Below are 27,109 nucleotides of genomic sequence, written 5' to 3'. Positions count from 1 at the left end.
TGTCTGCGTGGGTTTCCTCCGGGTGCTCTGGTTTCCTCCCACATTCCAAAGATGTGCAGGTTAGGTGCATTGGCCATACTAAAATTGCTCTTTAGTGTCCAGGGATTTCTAATAATAATAATCTTTATTGTCACAAGTCGGCAACATTGCAATGAAGTTACTGTGAAAAGCCCCTAGTCGCCACATTCCGGCGCCTGTTTGGGTACACAGAGGGAGAATTTAGAATGTCCAAATTACCCAACAGCACGTCTTTCGGGACGAGCGGGAGGAAACCGGAGCGCCCGGAGGAAACCCCGGAGGACGTGCAGACTGCGCACAGGTAGTGGCCCAGCCAGGAATCGAACCTGGAACCCTGGAGCTGTGTAGCCACAGTGCTAACCACTGTGCTACCGTGCTGCTGCAGGTTAGGGTAAGGGGTTATTGGGATAGGGCGGGGAAGTGGGCTTGGGTGGAGTCCTCTTTCAGAGTTGGTGCAGACTCGATGGGCCGAATGGCTTCCTGCTGCACTGCACCGATTCTATGGCTCAATATTGGTGAGGAGGCAAAGAGAAAAATCAATCCCTTTATCTTCAGCAGCAACAATGTACAGCTAAATGTTTCAGTTTCACTTGGATCAACTTACATTGAGAATGTTGTCTTGCAGCCTGGCAGGGTATGCAAAAGTGACATCCTTAAATGTGACTTCACCCATCAGAGTTTCTGGAATGAATGTTCCAGTCTTTTTCCTGGTTGGCTCATTATCCATATAATCAAAGATTTTTTCTGCCACACCAATTGATTGAATCAACCCAGTAAATGTAACGCTGATGTTCTGAAATAAAAAAGAATGCCTGTTTATAATTAATGCAAGGTCTGGTTCCTCTTCCAAGGTTAAAAATATTTATTTGGTGTGAAATTACTAACCTGAAGAGCATCAGCTAGTACCATCTGATAAAGGAAGAAGGAGATTAGGTCACCTGATGTTATTTTGTCAATCAGGACAAGGTACCCACCATAAAACACAGTGGTGAGCTGGAGAAAAATCTGCAAAAACTGGGGGGAAAAGGTGCAATTAGTGAACAGACACAAAAATAAAAGCAGAAATCTGGGGCGAAATTCTCCGGTATCGGCACGATGTCCGCCGACTGGCGCTCAAAACGGCGCAAATCAGTCGGGCATCGCGCCGCCCCAAAGGTGCGGAATGCTCCACATCTTTGGGGGCCGAGCCCCAACCTTAAGGGGCTAGGCCTGCGCCGGATGAATTTCCGCCCCGCCAGCTGGTGGAAAAGACCTTTGGTGCCCCGCCAGCTGGCGCAGAAATGACATCTCCGGGCAGCGCATGCGCGGGAGCGTTAGCGGCCGCTCACGGCATTCCCGCGCATGCGCAGTGGAGGGAGTCTCTTCCGCCTCCGCCACGGTGGAGACCGTGGCGAAGGCGGAAGGAAAATTGTGCCCCCACGGCACAGGTCCGCCCGCGGATCGGTGGGCCCCGATCGCGGGCCAGGCCACCGTGGGGGCACCCCCGGGGCCAGATCGCCCTGTGCCCCCCCCAGGACCCCGGAGCCCGCCCGCGCCGCCTTGTCCCGCCGGTAAGGTAGGTGGTTTAATCTACGCCGGCGGGACAGGCATTTTACCGGCGGGACTTCGGCCCATCCGGGCCGGAGAATCGCGGGGGGGGGGGGGGGGCGCCAACCGGCGCGGCGCGATTCCCGCCCCCGCCGAATCTCCGGTGCCGGAGAATTCGGCAACCGGCGGGGGCGGGATTCACGCCAGCCCCCGGCGATTCTCCAACCCGGCGGGGGGTCGGAGAATCTCGTCCCCGGTTGACATTTTAGCTATAAATCCTTCCTCAGAACTAAAAGATATTTCAGATGAACACCCGTTAAGAAGGAAGGGAACAAGGGAAATGGGAGGAACATGCAATAGCCTCCGATAGGAGGAGAAAGGATCAGGAAATGGTTGAAAGGCTGAAGTGCTAAGTAATAATCATAATAATTGCTTATTGTCACAAGTCGGTTTCAATGAAGTTACTGTGAAAAGCCCCTAGTTGCCACAATCCGGCACCTAGTCGGGGAGGCCGGTTTCAATGAAGTTACTGTGAAAAGCCCCTAGTCGCCACATTCCGGCACCTGTTCGGGGAGGCCGGTACGGGAATTGACCCCGCGCTGCTGGTCTTGTTCGCATTACAAACCAGCTGTTTAGCCCACTGTGCGAAACCAGCCCCTAGACATGCTGGGCAGAACGAGGGTGGAAAGAAGTCTTATCATAAATAGTTACCGAGGCACTGACTGAGTTTACAGAAGGACCTTTTCTTCTCATTCATTTGGTGAGACCTGGATGACACTGGCACAGACTGGCATTTATTGCTTATCCCTAGTTGCCCTGGGTAAATTATACAGGACTGCCTTCCTTTTGGAACTGTTGCAGTGCCGTACTTTTGATAGAACTAAGAGTCAACAACTTTGGTGAGTGGACTGGAGTCACATATAAGCCAAAGCGGGTAACGGCAGCAGGTTTATTTTTCAAAAGGACAAAGAGGAACCAGGTTGAATTCCAAAGGCTCCGTTGTCACTTTTACTATTCCCCGCTTTTTATCTCCTGATTAGGAGAGGTGAGAGTGACTTCCCCTTGACACCAAGGCAGCATTTGATTTGGCGACATCAAGGTTCCCTGGCAAAATTAAAGTCAATAGGAATGGGGTAAAGTTGAGTTAGAGTACATCCCATTTTTACTGTGTCATGGGATGTGGGCGTCACTGACAAGCCTAACAATTATTGCCCATCCCCAGAGAAGGTGGTGGTGAGCTGCCTTCTTGAACCACTGCTGTCCATGTGGTCTAGGTACACCCACAAGCTGTTAGGAAGGGAGTTTCAGTGAGCGATCTAGCTAAAATGAAGGAACAACAATATATTTCCAAGTCAAGATGGTTTGTGGCTTCGAGGGGAACTTGCAGATGATGGTGTTCCATGACTCTGCTGCCTTTGTCCTTCTAGATGGAAGAAGTTGCAGGTTAGAAAGGTGCTGTCGAAGGGGCCATGGTGAGTTGCTGCAGTACATCTTGTAGATGGTACACACTGCTGCCACTGTGATTTATGGTGGTGAGAATGAATATTTAAGTTCATTGATGGGTGCCAAACAAGCGGGGATGCTCTGTCCCGGTTGGTGTTGGGCGTCTTGAGTGTTGTTGCAGCTGTCATCATCCAGGCAAGTGGAGAGCATTCCATTACACTCCTGACTTGTGCCTTGTAGATGGTCGACAAGCTTTGGGTAGTCAGGAGGTGTTTTATTCACGGCAGAATTCCCAGCCTCTGATCTGATCTTGTAGCCACAGTATTTATATGGCTGGTCCAGTTCAGTTACTGGTCAATGATCACTCCCACGATATTTGTAGTGGGAGATTCAGTGATTGGATTGGTTTGGTTTCTTGTCATGTGTACCGAGGTACAGTGAAAAGTATTTTTCTGTGAGCAGCTCAACAGATCATTAAATGCGTGAAAAGAAAAAAAAAGATAAAGAAAATACATAATAGGGCAACACAAGGTACATAATGTAACTACATAACACCGGCATCGGGTGAAGCATACAGGGTGTAGTGTTATTGATATCAGTCCATAAGAGGGTCGTTTAGGAGTCTGGTGACAGTGGGGAAGAAGCTGTTTTTGAGTCTGTTCGTGCGAGTTCTCAGACTTCTGTATCTCCTGCCCGATGGAAGAAGTTGGAAGAGTGAGTAAGCCGGGTGGGAGGGGTCTTTGATTATGCTGCCCGCTTTCCCCAGGCAGCGGGAGGTGTAGATGGAGTCAATGGATGGGAGGCAGTGAATGTCAATGAGTGATGGCTAGGATTCCTTTTGCTGGAGATGGTCATTCCCTGGCACTTGACTTATGCAAATATTACTTGCCACTTGTCAACACAAGGTTGGATTGTCTAGGTCTTAACTGCATTTTGGATTGGATTTTGTTTATTGTCACGCGTACCGAGGTACAGTGAAAAGTATTTTGCTGCGAGCAGCTCAACAGATCATTAAGTACATGAAAAGAAAAAGAAAAGAAAAGAAAGTACATAATAGGGCAACACAAGGTACACAATGTAACTACATAAACACCGGCATCGGGTGAAGCATACAGGGTGTAGTGTTAATCGGGTCAGTCCATAAGAGGGTCGTTTAGGAGTGACATGGACTGCTTCAGTTTATGAGAAATCGCGAAGCGTGTTGAACATTTTGCAATTATCTGCGAACATCCCACTTCTGAGTTTATCTTGGAAGGAAGGTTTGTAGCCACCTGGGTTGGCCACTTCCCGACTTAAAATGGAGATCCGGAAAGACTGCAGGGAAATTCAGTCAAGCCAGGAAAAACTAGCAGGTGCAAAGTTTCCTGTGTGTTAGACTTTGCAGAAACCCAGACAGCACTGAAACTACCGACCATCTGCATACTAATGAGCGATCCCCGGGAACAATTGGAAACATTTAGTAAAACAAGATCAAGTCAGACTCCTCGGCGCCAGCAGGAGCCAAGACAAAGGAAGGCTAACGGACACCTAGGGACCGCCCAACGATCAGGGAACAACTCCAGTATTGGAGAAATCGATCCAAGTGATCGGAGCGCAGTCCAATCATTTGGAACCAAGTACGGGGTCCGCCCAAAAGGGCGCGAAGCCCCTGGGGACTATAAAGTAGAGTCCCAAGTTCAAATCGTCCTTCTTGGCAGGGTCACTCAGCAGCTCGAACCAACCCTTGAACTTGACCTGCCTAAGTTGCTGCATCAACCAAGTAAGTCTCCAGTCAACGCACGCTCCGAGATAGGCGCTCCGAGCTACCAGTCCATACCAGCTTTGAATCCTGCAGACTCAGGACCTGAACGAAAGGCCATTTGTTCCCCTTACCTGGTGGGCCAGTTCCAAAGTGAAGTATAGGCCTTTTAGTGTTAGAGATAATCTAGTAAGTAGAGTTTTATGCATGAGTAGTGATTGACTGTGTATAATAAATGTGTTTTGATTTGAAACTTACTAACTGGTGTATTGAGTTATTGATCAGTACTTGAACTTGAACCTCGTGGTGGTATCATAAAGATACCTGGCGACTCTAGAGCAAAGGTTATAAAGCAGAGCAAATTAAGTAAAGACACAACGAGCAACATTTACTGCTGTGTCTGAGCTAAATTAAGAACCAACCAAAAGTTAGCAACATTTACTGGCAAACTCTGACAGGACTCGACTTAGAAGTGGCCTAACCACTCCGAGAGAACCCGAAATTTGAATTTAGAATCCAATTGGGAACAGAAACAGTCACAAGTGTTCAAGCAATTCTGATCAATCCTCATAATTCGGAAACGTGTTGATGCATGCGTAACTAACAGGGCTATAAGGTAAAACTGCTAGATTTTTGTTGCGAAAAACTGTCGTGAGTTTGTATTCCGGAAAGTAGCAAACGCCGTACCCGTGTTTACAGCACCGCCTTAGCACCCCTCATTCCAAATTTTAAAAGAGAGCATTCAGATAGGAAAAATGGCAATGAAGGCAATGGAACGCCTCATGAACCCCCAAGAATTTGTGGTTGCAGCGACCAGCAGCAGAATAGGACAGTGTCCCGTTTGGGAAGAAGAGATCAGGAAATATCTCAAAGGGAAAGGATGGCCCCTTTGGAGTGAATTCTGTGAAAATAAGGAATCAGGTCCCGGGAGTATAGGACATACTTGGTGTGAGAACCTGAGCGAAATTCATTAGAAGAGTTTAGGGAAATCTCGCAAGCCGATGGCAATCGTGTCCTGTCTGGCACAATTGCGAGGCACAGAGGAGGTCGTTCGGACGCTCCGCAAATAAATATAAGAGAGACATCAAATGAGCAAGGTCGATGTTAGTGAGATCGAGAGAGAGAACATAGAGTTGAGAAGGAAGTTGGCAGCAAAGGACGGAGAGGTGGATGATGCCAAGAGGGCACACCAGTCTTATCTAGCGCATCTGAGCAGCTTCCAAACCCAACATGATAAGGCCTATCAGGACACGCAACGTGCAGACCTGGTAAGAGAAGAGACAGAGAAACAGGTAGAGGCATTGCAAAGGCAGTGCAGCGATCTAAAAGCAACGTTAAGAGCACTCCATGCTGCCACCACGGAGCACAGACAAAGCTCAGTGGATCATTCGAAATGCCGGAAGCAGATTGTGGAACTGCAGTCTTTGCTTTCAGTGCAAAATGGGTTTCAGAGCACCTTTGGATCCCAATTCGATAAGACGGCCCTGATTGGCAAGAACTAAACAAAACCGTGCATAGGTATGTTCAGGGAACAAGTGCGCAAGGAAAGCCCCAAAAGAGAAAAGCACCCCAACCCCCCACAAAACAGATAGATCAGACACCCATGAATCCAGTAACCACCCACCGCACAGTCACATTGGAAGGAGACGCGGAATTCCTTTACACCACCCCCTTAACCGTGACCCAATTATGGGACGCGTGCGAAAAAATCACACCGTTCCTCCCCACCTCAGACCCCCACCACTTCTTTGCTAGAGTGAAGCAGCAGGCGACCATGTACGGCCTGGATGAGCATGAGCAAGTGAAGCTCACAGTTTTGAGTTTAGACCCTTCAGTTGTAGCAACCCTTCCCGACCCACAGAATGTAGGAAGAGGCACCCTTGCAGAGATGCACACGGCAATCCTAGACGCGATCGGTTACAACAGAGGTGACCCAGTAGAAGGCCTGAATAAGTGCAGGCAGAAGAAGACAGAACACCCCACAGCGTTTGTTGGACGCCTGTGGATCCATTTTACAGCCGTTTTCGGCAACTTCGACCGGGCCCATTTGTCCACAGACGATATGGCCAAATGGACCTGCACCCTTATCTCCCATGCCACAGAGGCAGGACAAAAAGCCTGTACCAATTATGACCCCTCGGAAGAAGCGCACAACGAAAAGTGGGTTTTTAAAAGGTTGTCCCGCACCTGGGAGCAATTCCTCCACCATGTTCCAAAAAGACACGTGGCCCACTACAGCTACAACCACCCTCAGCGGCTTCACAGGCCACTCACAGCAGGGACACATCACAACCCCTGTACCCATTCAAATTGGCAATATTACAACAAGACACCCCATAGTTTTGGTCGATCTGCCCCACACAGCAGAACACATTTTGGGCATTGATTTCATGAACTCCCACAACCTGTCATTTGACCCAGTAAATCAATGTGTCTGGAAAATGACAAAGTCAGCAAGAGCCCCCGCAACGCTCACAGTAGGTATGCAAACAAAATTAGCGCAATCAGCGAATTTTGGTTTGACCCAACCACAATTAGCACAAACAGGTTAGGGCAGTTCTCCAAAAGAACAGGACCGCATTTGCAAGTCATAAACATGACTGTGGCAAGATGGCTGGTTCGGTTCAAATAACAGGACCTGACCCTAGCCCTCAGAAGCAGTACGGATTTCCCCAAGAGGCAGAGGGAGAAATCTCAAAGGTTATTGACAGCTTATTAGAACAAGGCGTACTGAGATCAGTAGCCTCTACTAATAATGCCACGATATGGCCAGTGAGAAAGCCCGATGGATCATGGCGACTGACCATCGATTACCGGGAACTCAACAAAGTCACCCCCGCAGCAGCCCCCACGGTAGCCACAAGACCTGAGCCATGCTCAAACAGGGACTCAACTCACGATATTTACAGTTTTGGACACCAGTAACGGATTCTGGTTCATTCCATTGGCAAAAGCGTGCCAATACAAATTTGCCTTCACTTTTAAAGGTCAGCAGTACACGTGGACATGCCTTCCACAAGGATTCCACAACTCCCCCTCCATTTTCCACCGACAGCTGGCAAATGGTTTATCGAAATTTTCTCGCCCCGAATGTCTGGTCCAGTATGTAGACGACCTATTACTGCAGACAGACACCAAGGCAGAGCATATCGAGCTTCTGTCCGAACTCCTGGAACTCCTACAGCAAATTGGATGCAAAGTAAACCCCAAAAAAGTCCACATTTTGGAAAACAAAGTGGTATATTTGGGAAAGATTATCACGCACGGTAAACGCGTGATCGAGCATAAAAGAATTGACTCGATTGTCAAATTGCCCCTTCCCAGAACGTTTCAGCCCTCCGGTCGTTTTTAGGACTGGTTGGCTATTGCCGAAACAATATTGACGGTTTCGCCACCAAAGCAGCAGCCCTCTTGGAACTCCTAAAGAAAGGAGCCCCTTGGGAATGGCTTCCACAGCACACGGATGCTGTTGATGTTTTAAAGCGCGCACTCATTGCGGTCCCCACACTACAGGTTCCAGACCCGCTTTCCCCCTATGTTATAGAGATAGCTAGCACAGACCGTACCCTTTCGGCCGTGCTCCTCCAGGAACGGCACGAACAGTTAAGACCCGTGGCTTATGCCTCCAGAGTTTTAGATCCTGTGGAGCAGGGATTTTCGGCCTGTGAAAGGCACCTGCTCGCAGTTTTCTGGGCAATCCAACACTTTTCATACATCACCGGACTAAACCCCATCACAATCCTCACGGAACACACCCCCACCCAACTTTTACTAGACGGACGACTTAAGGACGGTACAGTAAGCCAGATCAGAGCAGCCAGATGGACTCTTCTTTTGCAGGGACGGGACATCACTGTCAAAAGGACCAAGACCCACACTTTCCTAGCCGACAATCTTCAGTACTCAGGCACCCCCCACAAATGTGTAATCATCTCACCGTACCACAACACAGGCCCCTTTATCGCACAAACACCCCCCAGAAAGATAGGTAGTTCACCCCAGAGCCCCCAGCACACAGACACGTGTGCACCCTTGAGAATATACGTGGATGGTTCTTCCACGATGTTAAACGGGAAGTGCATTACAGGATGCGGCATCTATGTTGAGGATGCGCAGGGTCGCTCCCTAGAAGAAATCTAGGGACTGGTGGCAGGGACTGGGGGCCCCGATTGGGCTGGAGGAGCTGATCAAAGGGATAGGAAGCACCGGGGCCGGACGGTTTCCCGGTCGAGTTCTATAAAAAAATATATGGACCTGTTGGGCCCGCTGTTAGTTAGGACCTTTAATGAGGCAAGGGAGGTGGGGGGCTTTATCCCCGACGCTGTCCCGGGCACTGATCTCCTTGATCCTGAAGCGGGACAAGGATTCCCTGCAATGTGGGTCTTACAGACCGATTTCCTTGCTAAATGTAGATGCCAAGGTGCTGGCGAAGGTCTTAGCCACGATGACTGAGGATTGTGGGCCGCAGATCATCCATGAAGACCAGACGGGGTTTGTGAAGGGGAGACAGTTGAACGCGAATGTGCGGAGGCTTTTGAACGTTATCATGATGCCGGCGAGGGAGGGGGAGGCGGAGATAGTGGTGCCGATGGACGCTGAGAAAGCCCTCGATAGGGTAGAGTGGGGGTACCTGTGGGAGGTTCTGAAGAGGTTCGGGTTTGGGGAGGGGTTTGTCAGGTGGGTTAGGCTGTTGTATAGGTCCCGATGGCGAGTGTGGCCACAAATAGGAGGAGGTCCGAGTACTTTCGGTTGCACCGAGGGACAAGACAGGGGTGTCCCCTGTCCCCCCTGCTCTTCGCACTGGTGATTGAACCTCTGGCTATGGCACTGAGAGAGTCGAGGAACTGGAGGGGGTTGGTGCGGGGTGGGGAGGAGCAGAGGGTGTCGCTCTATGCGGACGACCTGCTGCTGTATGTGGAGGACCCGATGGGAGGAATGCCAGAGGTAATGAGGATCCTTAGGGAATTCGGGGACTTTTCGGGGTACAAGCTCAATATGGGGAAGAGCGAGCTGTTCGTAGTTCAGCTAGAGGACCAGGAGAGGGGGATTGGCGAGCTCCCACTAAAAAGGGCAGAGAGGAGCTTCAGATATTTGGGGATCCAGGTGGCCAGGAGCTGCGGGGCCCTGCATAGGCTTAATTTTACAAGGCTGGTGGAGCAAATGGAGGAGGAGTTCAAGAGGTGGGACGCGTTGCCGCTGTCTTTGGCGGGTAGGGTGCAGTCAATCAAAATGACGGTGCTCCCAAGGTTTTTGTTCCTGTTCCAGTGCCTCCCCGTGTTTATCCCGAAGGCTTTTTTCAGGCGGGTTAACAGTAGTATAATGGGGTTTGTGTGGGCGCGAGGGACTCAGAGGGTGAGAAGGGTGTTCCTGGAGCGGAGGAGAGATAGGGGGGGCTGGCGCTGCCCAACCTCTGTGGGTACTACTGGGCCGCCAATGCGATGATGGTGCGCAAGTGGGCGATGGAGGGGGACAGGGCTGCATGGAGGAGGCTGGAGACGGCGTCCTGTGCCAGACGGTAGGTGGTGGAATTCCCACGGCTGCATTCTGCAGTGCATTCCATGCCCTTCCATGAAGATGATGACATTGAGTCTGACTCCCAAAACGAGAACCCTTTTGTGACCCTGTTCGCAACTGATAACTGAGGTGTCCAGATGATGTTTTAAAAGGAACCGCTTGGGAGAAACAGTGTCCTTTCTGATGGAACCTGCACCATGTTCGTTGAATGTTTGTTCGTTAATGTTATCGTTAATTGTTGTGTGTAAAATCGGAAAATTTTTCACGACCCCACGTCACCACCCCTTTGACGCCCAATGATGGTTAAAGGAACAAATTTGTCCCAAACAATAGTTCAGAGGCACTAATCTGTCGACAGAAAATTGTTCAAGATACAGGTTATTGATAAAGCAGCTGAAGATAGTTGAGTCGAGGACACTACCCTGAGAAATTGCTGCAATGATGTCCTGGAGCTGAGATGATTTACCCTCATCAACCAAAACCATCTTCCTGGAGCTGGGATTTAATAACCTCATGGCACATTTTAAAACATCTGTTCCACATCTGTTAGGGAACAAATGCTTAATTTTCAATGTTCTCAAAATCCTAATTTAAAAACATGCACTCTATCATCCTTCTAAAAATCTAATGGTCAGCTGAATCTCTGGCTTGAACAAAAAATGTTTTACAACTCCTAATTTTCGGAAATGGACATTTGTTGTGTTCCCACTAAGGTAAGCATCATTCTCTCTCCAAAATGCTGTAGATACTTTCACAATTGATGCTTTCAAGACTGAAATTGACCGATTTTAGTTAGCTAAAGGTATAACAGATTATGGAACTAAGGTGGTGATGCGACCATCAATTCACACGAGACGGAGAGTTGAAGTGAACAGTGGTTTTAATCAGCTAGAACTGTGCCTGCCTGCGACTGCTCTGCACTGAGAGCTGCCGACAGGGCAGCAGCTCTGTATACCTCCCCCCAAGGGGGGCGGAGCCAGGGGCGGAACCCACAAGGGCACCAACACGATACAGTGCAGTGTAATGTGATACAATGGTCCATAGGTGGAGCCCACAAGGGCAACAACATAGTACAATGCAATACAGTGGTGAATGGTTGCCGTAATACATTCACCACAGGTGGATAAATGGATTTGAAGTATAATCTGGCTGCATCACCCCTCGGCACCAGCCTCAGTTCCCTCAGATTGCGTAGCTTACCAGCTCCATATACTGTTTTTCTGTTTCTATTCTCCCTCGCATAAGGCAGTGGTTTGTGACATAACTGCCAACTCTGTGCTAGATACCACTTGAAAATGAAAAAAAAATGAAATGAAAATCGCTTATTGTCACAAGTAGGCTTCAAATGAAGTTACTGTGAAAAGCCCCTAGTCGCCACATTACGGCGCCTGTTCGGGGAGGCTGGTACGGGAATGGCATGGCAGTCTCTGCACATTTACTGCAGAGGAAGGCAGTGGATTGAGAAGGTGTAGGATTCACTGGCCTCTGTTTTCCCTGGGCCCTCTTCATGGCCAGCTGAGTTTCATTTTTGCGCTCCTCTTCCAATGCCCTTCCAAATGGTCAGCATCCAGCGGCCACAGCCGTCGGCTGTTGTCTCCCAGTTGTCATTGTCAATATCCCCCAGATTCATACTTTGATTGCAGGTGTCCTTGTAGCAGAGATATGGACACCCAGAAGATCATGACCTGGTGGCTAGTTCACCATACAGAAGGTCTTTGGGTATATGGCCGTCACCCTTCCGATGAAGATAGCAATGAATGTCTCCCGAGGAATGCGCAGGCTCTAGGACCTCGGAGTCGGTGACCTTGTCCTGCCACAAGGTCCTGCCAAGAGGTGCCGAGGAGACATCTGAGACAGGAAATTGTTCAGCCTTTTATCCTGCCAGGCATATGTTTCCAAGTCTTCCCAATGTAGAGGCATGCACTGATGATGCAGGTTGGTAGTTTGGTGTCCTCAGGCAGGTTGCTGTGGTTCACACTCTCTTACTCAGCTTGGAAAAACAGCTTTATGAGGCGTGTGTTGATTTCAGCATCAAGTGACAGATTGCTGGTGACTGTGAAGCCTAGCTATGTGAAACGATCAATAACCTCCATCATCACAATGTCAATACTGATAGATGGCAGCATGGCAACATCCTGGACCATGACAATTGTCTTCCTAATGCTCAAAGCCAACTCTTTACAGGCATCAGGGAATCTGTCGATTTGCTGCTGAAGGTGTATCTCCCGTTTCCCCCATATTGTGTGCTATTGCTGCTCAGCTCCATCACCATGACAGTGACTATGGGCAAGATCTTTTGGCTGGTCACGCCGATGGGATCTTCTAGTTCCGCCGGCAGCACATCCCTGCCACGGGGCTGCTCAGAGGCCAGAGAATTTGGCCAGTTGGATAACAAACTGGCTAACCGATAGAAGTCATAGAGTGGTGGTGGATGGCAAATATTCAGCCTGGATCCCAGTTACCAGTGGCGTACCGCAGGGATCAGTTCTGGGTCCTCTGCTGTTTGTGATGTTCATTAATGACTTGGATGAGGGAGTAGAAGGGTGGGTCAGTAAATTTGCAGACGATACGAAGATTGGTGGAGTTGTGGATAGTGAGGAGGGCAGTTGTCGGCTGCAAAGAGACATAGATAGGATGCAGAGCTGGGCTGAGAAGTGGCAGATGGAGTTTAACCCTGAAAAGTGTGAGGTTGTCCATTTTGGAAGGACAAATATGAATGCGGAATACAGGGTTAACGGTAGGGTTCTTGGCAATGTGGAGGAGCAGAGATCTTGGGGTCTATGTTCATACATCTTTGAAAGTTGCCACTCAAGTGGATAGAGCTGTGAAGAAGGCCTATGGTGTGCTAGCGTTCATTAACAGAGGGATTGAATTGTTTTTTTTAAAAAATATATATTTATTAAAGTTTTTAAACACAATTTTTCTCCCTTACAAACAATAACCCCCCCCCACCTCGTAACAAAAAAAAAACGAGAATTCGCGCAGAGCAAGATTATACATGGCAAAATGATATATTTACACAGCTTTGTCCACTGGCCCTCACCCGTCAGAGGGATTGAATTTAAGAGCCGTGAGGTGATGATGCAGTTGTACAAAACTTTGGTAAGGCCACATTTGGAGTACTGTGTACGGTTCTGGTCGCCTCATTTTAGGAAGGATGTGGAAGCTTTGGAAAAGGTGCAAAGGAGATTTACCAGGATGTTGCCTGGAATGGAGAGTAGGTCTTACGAGGAAAGGTTGAGGGCGCTAGGCCTTTTCTCATTAGAACGGAGAAGGATGAGGGGCAACTTGATAGAGATTTATAAGATGATCAGGGGAATAGATAGAGTAGACAGAGAATTTTTCCCCGGGTGGAACAAACCATTACAAGGGGACATAAATTTAAGGTGAATGGTGGAAGATATAGGGGGGATGTCAGAGGTAGGTTCTTTACCCAGAGAGTAGTGGGGGCATGAAATGCATGCCTGTGGAAGTAGTTGAGTCGGAAACATTAGGGACCTTCAAGCAGCTATTGGACAGGTACATGGATTACGGTCAAATGATATAGTGTAGATTTATTTGTTCTTAAGGGCAGCACGGTAGCATTGTGGATAGCACAATTGCTTCACAACTCCAGGGTCCCAGGTTCGATTCCGGCTTGGGTCACTGTCTGTGCGGAGTCTGCACATCCTCCCCGTGTGTGCGCGGGTTTCCTCCGGGTGCTCCGGTTTCCTCCCACAGTCCAAAGATGTGCAGGTTAGGTGGATTGGCCATGATAAGAACAAAGAACAAAGAACAAAGAAATGTACAGCACAGGAACAGGCCCTTCGGCCCTCCAAGCCCGTGCCGACCATGCTGCCCGACTAAACTACAATCTTCTACACTTCCTGGGTCCGTATCCCTCTATTCCCATCCTATTCATGTATTTGTCAAGATGCCCCTTAAATGTCACTATCATCCCTGCTTCCACCACCTCCTCCGGTAGCGAGTTCCAGGCACCCACTACCCTCTGCGTAAAAAACTTGCCTCGCACATCTACTCTAAACCTTGCCCCTCTCACTTTAAACCTATGCCCCCTAGTAATTGACCTCTCTACCCTGGGGAAAAGCCTCTGACTATCCACTCTGTCTATGCCCCTCATAATTTTGTAGACCTCTATCAGGTCTCCCCTGATATTGCCCCTAAATTGCCCTTAGTGTCCAAAATTGCCCTTAGTGTTGGGTGGAGGTGTTGACTTTGGGGAGGGTGCTCTTTCCAAGAGCTGGTGCAGACTCAATGGGCCGAATGGCCTCCTTCTGCACTGTAAATTCAATGATAATCTATGATTAATCTAGGACAAAGGTTCGGCACAACATGGTGGGCCGAAGGGCCTGTTCTGTGCTGTATTTTTCTATGTTCTATATGTGTGAGAAATGCCACAAAATAAATTCAAAATTTGTTAAATCATGTTTAGAAAATCTTAGGCCTGTGTGCATTTCATGATAAATGTCTAGATCCACATTTATAATGCTAAATGCCTATGTAAGCTTGTCACACTGCAATTATACTCTTCAGCCATTAGCTGTAGCACCAGGGGCGGGATTCTCCGTTCCTAAGACTAAGGGCGCGATTCACCGGCCTCGTTGCGCTCAAACGTAGTGAGGCCAGTGGATAGCGGGAGAGGCCAAAAACGAGATTCGCACCGGGCGCCAAACAGTTTGCAATGCAAACAGCCGGCTCCCGTAGGAAAAATCGGGATCTTGCCATAGCGAGGCAAGAAATCAATTATAATTATAATCTTTGTCACAAGTAGGCTTACATTAACACTGCAATGACGTCACTGTGAAAATCCCCTAGTCGCCACACTCCAGCGCCTGTTCGGGTACACGGAGGGAGAATTCAGAATGTCCAAATTAACTAACAGCACGTCTTTTGGGACTTGTGGGAGGAAACCGGAGCGCCCGGAGGAAACCCACGCAGACACGGGGAGAACGTGCAGACTCCGCACAGACAGTCACCCAAGCCAGGAATCGAACCCAGGACCCTGGCACTGTGAAGCAACAGTGCTAACCACTGTCCTAATGTGCCGCCAACCACTTAAGCCCCATTTACATACAATCAACGAGAGTGACCCCATATCCAACGGCCTCCCATCATTCAGCCTCCCCAGCAAGTGGTCATACTCGCGCCGAATAGTACTCCTTTTGAAAAACATGAACCTGGCGGAAGGGCTTCTCTTGGGAGCCGAGGAGGGAGTAGCCATCTTTGCTCACAGGCAAAGAGCCCGGGGGCACTGGGAATGCCACCCCAGTGCTCGGCGGGGGGTGGGGGGGGAGATCGGACGGAGGTGCAGGACCTTCCGCAGGGTTGGGCTGCAATAGATGGGTTGTGGGTGTGCTGGGGGGCAACTGCTTGCTGCACCACCAGTCCAACCCCTGGGTTGTGTGTACCTATTCCGGGGGCAACCCTTGCCCCTGCCTGTCTGCTCCACCAATCACTCAGCAATTGCTGAAGCCTCTGGCTGCGCGGCTGAAGGCCATTGCTGATAGGGAATTGACAATCGTGGTTAAATAAGCATTTGTCACATGCCAAGTGGATTCCCGTGTGTTAGATGTTTAGCTGCTGTTGTATAAAGAGTCAAAGGTACTGCTCCTTTTACAAACACCTTTTATTTCACTTTAACAGACTCTGCACAAAATTATATGGTTTAGAGGAGATGTGTGAGGTAAGTTTTTTACGCAGAGGGTAGTGGGTGCCTGGAACTTGCTGCCGGAGGAGGTGGTGGAAGCAGGGACGATAGTGACGTTTAAGGGGCATCTTGACAAATACATGAATAGGATGGGAATAGGGGGATACAGACCCCGGAAGCGTAGAGATTTTAGTTTAGATGGGCAGCGTGGTCGGCGCAGGCTTGGAGGGCCGAAGGGCCTGTTCCTGTGCTGTACTTTTCTTTGTTCTTTGTTCTATATCTTCGCATCACCTGACACAAAGGCTACCTGAAGCCTCTTTACATATCAGTGTCAATTATTGGATTCTTAACATAAATGAGACAACTAATTGGAATGTCTCTTAACCCATTACTTAACAGTCTCCCATTCCTTGGAGAAAAAAATAATTAGGTGAAGACAAAATTACAAGAAACTCAAACACACACACAATTTCCCCCCTTCTTTTTTTTGGGAAGAAAAAAACCAGTCACAGAAACAGGTGTCCTTCATGAACAATATCCAAAAGTTTCTGTGAGCTAGCCCCTCTTTTTGTAAAATAGTCTGACAATTGATAGCTACTGTCGACCCATTTAATTTTTGCTATTTCCCCCCTTTCATTTCATTTTCATTTCATTCCATTTCATTTCATTTTTCTTTTCATTTCATTTTTTCATTCATTTCTATCCAAAATCTGCTTCAAACTTGCGATGTCTATCCTTAACCTTTTTTCTTTGACACTTTTTGTAGAGTGCACATTTTCCCACAGGGATTTATTGTCAATGTGACATTCAATAGGTATATTACCCAAATCCCCTAATCCCAAAATTTCTGTCAATATCTGAGATATATACAAGGCCATATCCACCGCCTCTACAAGGCTTAATGTCTCAGCAGCCAAAGTGCTTTTGACCACTCTCCTTATTTTCTTTGTTTCCCACACAAGAGGGCAACATTTACCATTGTTCCCCAAAACGAAAATTATAAAACCTCCTGCGCTTGAAACCCCATCACATAAATTTGCATAGGACGCATCACTATAAACTATGAGTTTCAAGTGCCTAAGGTCACCTAAAACCGGGAACCTCAAAACACACTCCTGCATTTTTAGTTTGACCAACGCTTTATTTGCTCTTATTATATCTTAGATTATGTGAATCTACCCTTAAATCCTGATCTTCTAAGTTTTGGTCTCCTTACCTGAGAAAGGACGTACTGGCGCTGGAGGGTGTGCAGAGGAGATTCACTGGGTTAATCCCAGAGTTGAGGGGGTTGGATTACGAGGAGAGGTTGAGTAGACTGGGACTGTATTCGTTGGAATTTAGAAGGATGCGGAGGGGGGGGATCTTACAGAAACATATAAAATTATGAAGGGAATAGATAGGATAGATGTGGGCAGGTTGTTACCACTGGTGGGTGAAAGCAGAACTAGGGGGCATAGCCTCAAAATAAGGGGAAGTAGATTTAGAACTGAGTTTAGGAGGAACTTCTTCACCAAAGGGTTATGAATCTATGGAATTCCTTGCCCAGTGAAGCAGTTGAGGCTCCTTCATTAAATGTTTTTAAGATAAAGCTAGATAGTTTTTTGAAGAATAAAGGATTAAGGGTTATGGTGTTCGGGCCGGAAATTGGAGCTGAGTCCACAAAAGATCAGCCATGATCTCATTGAATGGCGGAGCAGGCTCGAGGGGCCCAGGTGGCCTCTTTACATATCAGTGTCAATTATTGGACACTTAACATAAATGAGACAACTAATTGGAATGTTTCTTAACCCATTACATAACACCGTGGGTGGGTGGGCCATGTAGCATGTGGGAGTCATTGCCAAGCATCCCAATCACATCTTGATGCATGGACATTGTGCTTGAACACTGCGAGAGGCAACAGCACACATCCGAATGCCCAAGGGATGGGACACAGCTCCGGGGACATGTCCATGGCCGGAGGGTGGGTGAGCGCCATGGGGGGGGGGGGGGGGGGGGGGGGTGCCTGGAGAAATGGGCAAAGGGTTCGGAGATCAGCCCGCAATGTGGAAGGAAGTGATAGAGACATCATAATAATTGTGCAATGTGCTGTACAATACCTCACTCCCGGTTTTTCCGCTCCCTCAACATCCCCCCCCCGCCTTCCCACCCCCCACCTAACCCCACCACGCACCCTCTCCCGGTGTCCTCAGTGATCCTCAACGTGCTTGGCCCTCCTAGCTTTATCGCCACGTCTTGGTGTTTCCCCAGGATCACATCAGCGGTGGAGGCAGCCAGCTGTTTACCTCGTCCCGTTGCCTTCAATGCCCCTAGCGAGCGTCCTCTGGGACGGGTTCACTTGTCAGCGATACATGCACGGCCGTGCCACCTTGTCCCATATCCTGACCTCGGGACACGCCTCATCAGAAGGGTGGAACCCAAGGGAGCTGGAGTCCACCGTCGCTCCCTGAGATGGGTCTGGCCTGCCACTCAGCGCCCGAGGCCATGGCCGTCACCTGACTGTACGATGCCTTGGACACCTTCACTCATGGTGCTGATGTCATGCAGCAGGCTCACCACTGCGGTCGCCACCCGAGCAGTGTTGACCTCGATGCCACGTTTTGCTGCCACCATCTCCTGCGCCCATAGCCTCTGGGACTCCTCCAAGCTCATATGGATCTGCTAGAGTGTCGCTGACATTTTCCTCTGAATGACACTGCCGCTCCCTATCTTCTCCATCACCTCAGGGTAATCCACTTCCACAAGCTCAGCTCCAGGCTGGGACCCAATTGGGTCCTGGGATCCAGCAGCCCTCCGACTGCTGTCTCTCCTGGGGGTTCCTGGTGCTCACCAGATTGTGCCTCAGAAACCTGTCCACTAACATTTCCCATTGAGGTGCTTGTATCTGCACTGGTGGAGGTTGGGAATGACAGCTGTGGCATCCTTGGAGCTCTCCTCCGAGGTGTTCTCCTGGGAGTCAGGAGAGAGGGATCGGCCGTCACCGTCGGCTGGAGGATCTGTGGGAGAATGGACATGTGGTCGGTGGGAGGGATGGGACAGATTGAAGAGTTGAGGGGTGGAAGCTCCCATTGGGGCAGAGGGTCTCCGGGGGGGGGGGGGGGGGGGGGGGGGCATTGGTGTCTGCTCACTCATGCTGCAGATGTAGGTCGTTGACCTTCTACCTGCACTTCTCGCCAGTCCCCTTGGTCATAATATTCGATCTTACGCCCCACTACCTTATCCCAGGCAGCACTGGCTGCCCTGGGGCTCACCCTCCGGCACACTCGGGGGAACAGGACTTCCCTCCTGGCTTCCACCGCATCGAGGAGCCTCCCTCGGTCAGCGTCCCTGAATTTTGGGGCCGGTCTCCTCGGCGTCATTGTTGCCAGCTGGCTGGGGTTGGCTGAGCAAGTGCAGCTTAAGTGCTGCTCGATCTAGTTAGCCGGAGGGGGTGGGCGAGCGCAGTCCCAGCCAATCAGCTGGCGAGCCTTCATTTGCGGCGAGAAGCCCGTGAGGCCTCATTCAGTGGACCAATTAATTAATGTTGAATTGCGTTGCTGGCCTCGCTGGACCAAGCGACGGGAAACTCACGGCCATTCCCACTCGCACCCACACTTAGAAATCTTTCCGTTGAATCGCACCCTAAGTATTGATGCCGGGGCAGGATCCATGGAGTTCCATGACAACAAAAGTGGTGCCACACCTGCACTGATTCAGTGACTGCGAAGAGGCTAGCACCAACTAGTAGAACACAATCAATTCCAATGAGAAATGGTGCCGGATTCGCCAAATTTGCGATTGACACTTGGGAGGCTGACAAGCTGCAGTCATATATACAAACTTCACTCCCCACATACATCATCCCAGCCAACAAGATGGCAGCGAGGAGAGCGGCACCCCGTTTCATGGATGCCTAGTTGGTGACCCTCCTGGACGCGTTGGAGCAGAGACAGGCCACCCTGTACCCCGGCCCGGAAGGAGGCTACCACCGTTCACTGTGCCTGGGCGCAGGTGGCAGAGGCGGTCAGCATGACCAACAACATCACCTGGTGTGTACCCCCCGTGTCCTATCAGGTCCACCCGGTTACACAATGGCACTGGCTGGAACTGCGGGCTCTGACCCCGCATGTTCTCCCCGCCCCCCGGCCCCGATGGTGCCAGGTACCGTGGGGACTCTGGCCCTGGCGCACGTCCCTACTGTTAGGGGTACCATCTGCTGGGCCTGCCCTTGCCAGGGGTACGCACCTGTCCTGCGCCCCTATAGGGGCTACAGTGGGCATTGCCCTGGGTGAGCGACCTGATGCCCACCGGCGAATGGCGGCCAGTTCAGTGGCGGAGGTTGGCGCACCCATACGGCTGGTGTCACTACAGATTTCGGTGTCAGCCGACGAAGAATCCCGCCCCACAACATTGCGTCTTCCAGCTCTTAAGTAGAGAAAGTTGTCGTGTTAATCACCCTGGGGTAACGCGGACTGTAACTGGATGCAGTTGTACTTGAAAGTAGACTCCAAACTTTGATGTTAATTCAATACGCTTTATTGAACTTGTTAAGCAATGCACACAGTTCGCTGTGGGTTTGACACTCTACTAATTTAAGCGTGCTTACTATAACTAACTAGACCAGACCAGCTCTGAGCCGCGTGTAAAAGGTGCTAACTGATACATACACCCTGACTGTCACTACAGTTGTCACCAGTGGAAAGAGGCAGAGTGTTGATGCCTCGTGTGTTTTATAGTGGGAGACCACCTTCTAGTGTTCTGCCTGGTGATTGTTTGTGTTCTGTCCTGTGTGTTGATTGGCTATACTTGGTGTCAGTCACTGCCTGTCTGCATCTCATTATGTGCATGAGTGCATATCATGACAAAAGTCTTATTCTAACTGTCACTATTTCTCTGCTTCCCAAATTGCTGCAAGTTTTGCCATTTAACAATAAATTCCCAGTTTAATTTTGAATAGTGACAAACCAGGGGATGGAATTAGTTGTGGAATATAATTGAGTTATGCCCTGGTCTCAAACCCCATCCCAGTTGAAGAATACATTTAGTCTTCACTCCCTGTATGCAGCATCAATGGACATCAACCAGGATTACTGAATGCTTGTTATGTACTTGGCAAAATTGCCTATTTCAACGCTGCAAAGGGAAATTTAGTAACTGAAGGTTCAGAAGAAATTGGTGTTCATGCACATATACTGTCACATACATGATTACAAAGTCTGGGGGTTTCAGCTCAGGTTACTGAGTATCATTTCTTCTGTGAATATACATATTGTTTTCACCAATAATTCCATATTGAGTTTGTGAAACCTATTGCACTAACTCGATAACAAATATGCAATAAATTGTTTCTTACCCTGCTTCCCCAAGTAAAAATGGTCAATGCCAAAACTTGTTTCTTGTTCAGATTATACATTATCTTCAGGTGCTCACTGTAAATGTGCGCCTCACTTTCCTCATTAGCAAAGCTACGCACGGTTTTTATACATGAAATTGTCTCCTCTGCCACATTGTTTGCATCCGCCAAAGCATCCTGAACCTGTTTGGCCAGATTCTAAAGAAGGAAAATAAAATAGGTTATTTTACTAGCTTGTTTGATCTTTAAGTGAACAGTATAATTTTCCACAGTGAGCTAAATAAGTATCAATCGATAATCAATCGGGCAGCACGGTAGCACAGTGGTTAGCACTATTGCTTCACAGCGGCAGGGTCCCAGGTTCGATTCCCGGCTTGGGTCACTGTCTGTGCAGAGTCTGCACGTTGTCCCCGTGTCTGCGTGGGTTTCCTCCGGGTGCTCCGGTTTCCTCCCACAGTCCCAAAAGACGTGCTGTTAGGTGAATTGGACATTCTGGATTCTCCCTCTGTGTACCCGGACAGGCGCCGCAGTGTGGCGACTCGGGGATTTTCACAGAAACTTCATTGCGGTGTTAATGTAAGCCTACTTGTGACAATAAAGATTATTATTATTATTATAATGCAGGAGAGAGGCTAAGGCTGGAATAATAATCTTTATTAGTGCCACAAGTAGGGTTACATGAAAATGAAATGAAAATCGCTTATTGTCACGAGTAGGCTTCAATGAAGTTACTGTGAAAAGCCCCTAGTCGCCAAAATCCGGCGCCTGTTCGGGGAGGCTGCTGGCCTGCCTTTGTCTGCTTTCAAAGCCAGCGATTTAGCACTGTGCTAAACAGCCCCAGCATTAACGCTGCAATGAAGTTACTGTGAAAATCCCCTAGTCACCACACTCCGGCGCCTGTTCGGGTACACAGAGGGAGAATTCAGAATGTCCAATTCACCTAACAAGCACATCTTTCGGGACTTGTGGGAGGAAGCCGGAGCACCCGGAGGAAACCCACGCAGACACGGGGAGAACGCGCAGACTCCACACAGACAGTGACCCAAGCCAGGAATCAAATTCAGGTCTCTGGCACTGTGAAGCAACAGGGCTAACAAGGAAGGCTAAGAGGAAACACGAGGAAAGGATGGCAGGCTGTGCTAAAACAAATAGCGAACAGTTCTAGAAGCGCATTAATGGTAAAAGATTAGTGAAGGATAGAGTAGGGCCCATAAGGGACAAGCAGGGTAAACTGCTCACTGCAGCGGAGGGTATGGCAGTGGTACTAAATGAGTACTTTGCTTGTCTTTACCAAATTAAAAGATGGTGACAATGGCCCAGTTGAAAATGTGAGTGTTGACCAACTGTGCAGTATAGTGACAGGTACAGAAAAGGTGCTAAAAAGACTGGCAGCACTCCAGGTAGAGAGGTCGTCAGGCCCAGACGGGATGCATCCTAGATCGCTGAGAGAGGTAAGGGAGCATATTGCGGAGCCGTTGACAGAAATTTTCCAGGCCTCTCTGAATACAGGATTAGTCCCTGGGGACTAAAGGATTTGAAATGCGACGCTGGTGTTTAAGAAAGGGTTTAGATGGAGTGGAGTTCTTAAAATGTACACAGGAGAACTTTTTAGGTCAATATGTAGAGGGTCAAACAAGGGATGGCGCAATGCAAACTCCACACAGACAGTCACCCGGGCCAGAATTGAACCCCGGACCTTGGAGCTGTGAGGCAGCAGTGCTAACCGCTGTGCTGCAGTGCCACCCTTGTTATGGACAAAGAAATAGACAATTTGCAAAAAATGATTTGGGGAGAGTGGATTTTAGGAAAACAAGTCTGGATCTGGCAAGAGACTGGGAAGAGTTACTTGTGGGGAAATCTACAGAAGAACAGTGGGGGTGGGGGTGGGGGGGGGCGTTCAAAAAGGAAATGGGGAGGGTACAGGCCCAACATATTCCCTTTAGGGTGATTGGAAGGAGTAACAAGCCCAGAGAACCATGGATGACCAGAGATATTCAGGATACGATGAGAAGGGAAAGAGAAGCTTTTAGCAAGTACAAGGGGAACAAATCAGAGAAGGCATTAGTGGAGTACAGGAAGTGCAGGATGGATTTAAGAAAACAATTATTAGGAGAGCAAAGAGGGTATATGAGAAAGTTCTGGCTGGCAAAAGTAGGGAAAATCCCAAGATATTCTATAAGACACCTGGCAGATGAACGTCAATGGAGCAAAATGCATTTTGGTAGAAGAAACACGGGGAGACGTTTTAGGCTCAATGGTACAACTTTGAGGGGAGTACAGGAGCAGAGGGACCTCGGGGTTCAAGTGCATAACTCTCTGAAGGTGGCCAGACAAGTTGAAACAGTTGTTAAGGAGGCTAATAGCATCCTTGGGTTTATAAATAGATGCACAGAGTATAAAAGCAAGGAAGTGATGCTACACCTCTACAAATCATTGGTCAGGCCATATTTAGAGTATTGTGTTCAGTTCTGGGCACCTTGTTTAAGGAAGGATGTTAAAACCCTGGAGAGAGTGCAGAGGAGATTTACGAGAATGATATCAGGAATGAAGAATTTTAGATACAAGGAAAGGTTGGAGAAATTGTTGTTCTCCTTGGAACAGAGACGACTAAGAGGCGACCTTATTGAAGTGTTCAAAATTCTGAAGAATTTTGACAGGGTAAAGGATATTCTGTTTCCACTGGTTGGTAAATCAGTGACTAGGGGTCACAATTTCAAGATGTTCAGCAAGAGAGCTCGGAGTGAGATGAGGAGAAATGTTTTTACCCAGAGAGCTGTTGGGGTTTGGGATGTGCTGCCTGGTAGAGTGGTTTAGGCGGATTCCACAGGAGGTTTCAAAAGAGAGCTGGATATATATTTGAAAGTGATGAATTTAGAGGATTGTGGAGAAAGGGCTGGGGAATGGGACTAGCTGGGGAGCTCTTTTGGGAGCTGGTGCAGACATGGTGAGCCGAATGGCCTCTTTCTGTGCTGTAAATAACAACAGTACCCGCCCAGGCAATGCATTCCAGACTCCCACTACCCTCTGGGTCAAAATCGTTTGCCTGAAATCCCCTCTAAACCTCATTTTCAAATTATGCAACCTCATTAGCGACCCATCAACTAAGGGGAACAGCTGCTTCCTATCCACTCTGTCCATACCCCTCATAATCTTACACATCTCCATCAGGTCCCCACTCAGCCTTCTCTGTTCTAAAGAAAAAACAACACCAGCTTATTCTGCCTCTCTTGATAGTTGAAAGGCTCCAGACAACATCCTGGTGAATCTCCTCTGCACCCTCTTTGGCGCAATCACATCCTTCCTATAGTGCGGTGGCCAGAACTGAACACAGTGCTCCCGCTGTGGCCTAACCAAAGCCCTGTACAGCTCCATCATTACCGCCCTGTTCTTATAATCTATAATCTATGCCATGATGCAAAGAGATGCAAATGAAGGGGAATGAAGTTCCTGGGCCGCGGTTCTCCGACCCCCGATCGCCGGGTCGGCGGGCTCCCCCGGCGATTCTCCAGCCGGCGTGGATTAAACCACCTACCATGCCGGCGGGAGTATACGGTGTGGGCGGGCTCCGGGGTCCTGGGGGGGTTGCGGGGCGATCTGGCCCCGGGGGGTGCCCCCACGGTGGCCTGGCCCGCGATCGGGGCACACCGATCGGCGGGCGGGCCTGTGCCTTGGGGGCACTCTTTTTCTTCCGCCTTCGCCATGGTCTCCACTATGGGTGAGGCGGAAGAGACCCCCTCCCCTGATCATGCGCAGGGATGCCGTGAGCGTCCGCTGACGCTCCCGCGCATGCGTCACCCGGCGAAGTCTTTTCGGCACCGGCTGGCGTGGCGCCAAAGGCCTTTCCCGCCAGCCGGGCCTAGCCCCTCAAGGTGAGGGCTTGGCCCCTAAAGGTGCGGAGAATTCTGCACCTTTGGGGCGGCCCGACGCCGGAGCGGTTCATGCCACTCCATTACGCCGGATTCCCTCGCCGCGCCGGGTAGGGGAGAATCCCGGCCCTGATGTGAGCAACCCGTTATCGGGGTGGGGGTGGGGGAGAAGGAGGGTGCAATCGCAACAAGGAGCGAAATTCTCCATCCCGCCCCGCCACATTTCTGCCCCGACCCGCCGGCGGGATGCTCCGTTACACCGGCCGGTCAATGGGGTTTCTCATTGTGCGGCAGCCCCACGCCGTCGGGAAACCCCCGGGCACCGGCAAAACGGAGCATCACTCCGGCGGAGGATGACGCCCATGATTTTCCACCGACATAAAAGGCGAGATTTTATGCTCCCATTGCCAAGAAGACGGGAGTGGAAAATCCCAGCCCATGTCACACTGCATCATTTGTCCATATACGCCCAGTGTTTAAATTGATCCTTCTACATTACACGGCATATTTATCTCCCAAATTCCGACTAACTGGCAGCTTAGGTCTCATTTCCAGAATTCTGTCAGACGTTCCAGGGAGGCGTGGTACACTAACAGGAGGTATGACCATGCTGTACAGCACAGAGTGCTTAAGACCAGGCCCAAGAACGTTAGAGGCAACAAGCAGTAGACGGGCTGGGGTGGAGACAGAGATAGAACTCGGTCGTGTTTGTGATGGAAAAGGTATCGGCTTCAGAATCTTAGCTGAGAGTTAAGCAGCTACAATGACACAAGATAATGTATCAATCCAGATGAAAGGGCCGTTTGTATTTTTGTGAACAAGTGTATTTGTACCAGGACATACCTTGTAATACTTCCCATACAACACTGACAGTAGTAACAATATTGGAAGTCCTATGACCACAAGCATGGAAAGCCTCCAGGACAGCATCATCATGAAAAAGCAGATTCCAAAAGCTTTTGTCAAGTAGCGTAAAAATAAGCTGACATTCTGCGAGATGATGTTACTCACTACCGTCGCATCAGAGGTCAGCCAAGATGTGATTTCTCCTGTAACATGAAGCAGATTTAAGTACCATAAAGTGGATTCATTTTGAGTTATAAGAACAAAATGTGTTAGAAATTGAGTAAGGAGCAAACATACCAAGCGAAACCAACTAACTAGTACTTGTTCTTTTCCTAATACCAAGCATGTTGACGTATGAGGAAAGGTTGGACAGGCTAAGACTGGGAGACAATGGAGTTTAGAAGTGGCAGAGGCAGCTTGATCGAAATGTTTCAGATCCTGAGGGGTATTGACAGGGTGGATGTGGAGAGGATGTTTCCCCTTGTGGGAGAATCTAGAACTAGGGGGTCACTGTTTACAAAGGAGTCACTCATTTAAGACAAGGAGAACTATTTTCTCTCAGAGGGTTGCGAGTCTTTGGAACACCCTTCCACAAAGGGCAGCGGAAGCAGAGTCTTTGAATGTGTTTAAGGTAGAGCAAGATAGATTCCTGATTCACAAGGGGATGAAAGAGTATTAGGTAGGAAAGTGGGGTTGAAGTTACAATCAGATCAGCCACGATCTACTTGAATGGTGGAGCAGGCTCAAAGCTCCTTCTGCTCCTAATTCATAGATACCTGTGCTGAAGCAGTAAGAGTTCTTCAGGCCTTAAATTCTACATGGCTCTATACTTCAAAAGATCACAGAATGCTTATGAATGATGAAGGCCATTTATGGCATCTTAGGTTAGTCATCTGGATGGTCACCTCCTGGCGGCATCTGTTTGCTCAGTAATTTCACTGTTTTTAGTCCATTACCGTAGACAGAAAAAAATACCCTGCTGTCAATGTGAGCCCGTGTCACAGTGTGTGCCAGTGTCCGGTGTCCCAGTGTGAGCCTGTGTCCCAGTGTCCTGTGTCCCAGTGTGTGCCAGTGTCCTGTGTCCCAGTGCCCTGTGTCCCAGTGTGAGCCAGTGTCCTGTGTCCCAGTGTCCTGTGTTCCAGTGTCCTGTGTGCCAGTGTCCCAGTGTCCTGTGTGCC

At 49.2% G+C, this 27,109-nt stretch overlaps 1 protein-coding gene across 1 annotated transcript in view; it reads right to left on the bottom strand.

Annotated features, from left to right (window-relative positions):
• The window catches only part of abcb9 (ATP-binding cassette, sub-family B (MDR/TAP), member 9), a 140,302-nt gene that overhangs the window by 33,218 nt on the left and 79,975 nt on the right, over positions 1-27,109 (bottom strand). The window contains exons 4-7 of the mRNA XM_072516605.1: positions 25,929-26,134; positions 21,220-21,417; positions 904-1,032; positions 623-811 (exon numbers count right to left, since the gene is read on the bottom strand). Of these exons, the coding sequence (XP_072372706.1) occupies positions 623-811; positions 904-1,032; positions 21,220-21,417; positions 25,929-26,134 (722 nt within the window). The remainder of the gene's footprint in view (positions 1-622; positions 812-903; positions 1,033-21,219; positions 21,418-25,928; positions 26,135-27,109) is intronic.

Source organism: Scyliorhinus torazame, chromosome 1 (assembly GCF_047496885.1).
Source record: "Scyliorhinus torazame isolate Kashiwa2021f chromosome 1, sScyTor2.1, whole genome shotgun sequence".
Lineage (NCBI taxonomy): Eukaryota > Metazoa > Chordata > Chondrichthyes > Carcharhiniformes > Scyliorhinidae > Scyliorhinus > Scyliorhinus torazame.
Note: the sequence above shows the minus strand (reverse complement) of the source record. Positions and strands in the feature narration are given on the sequence as shown.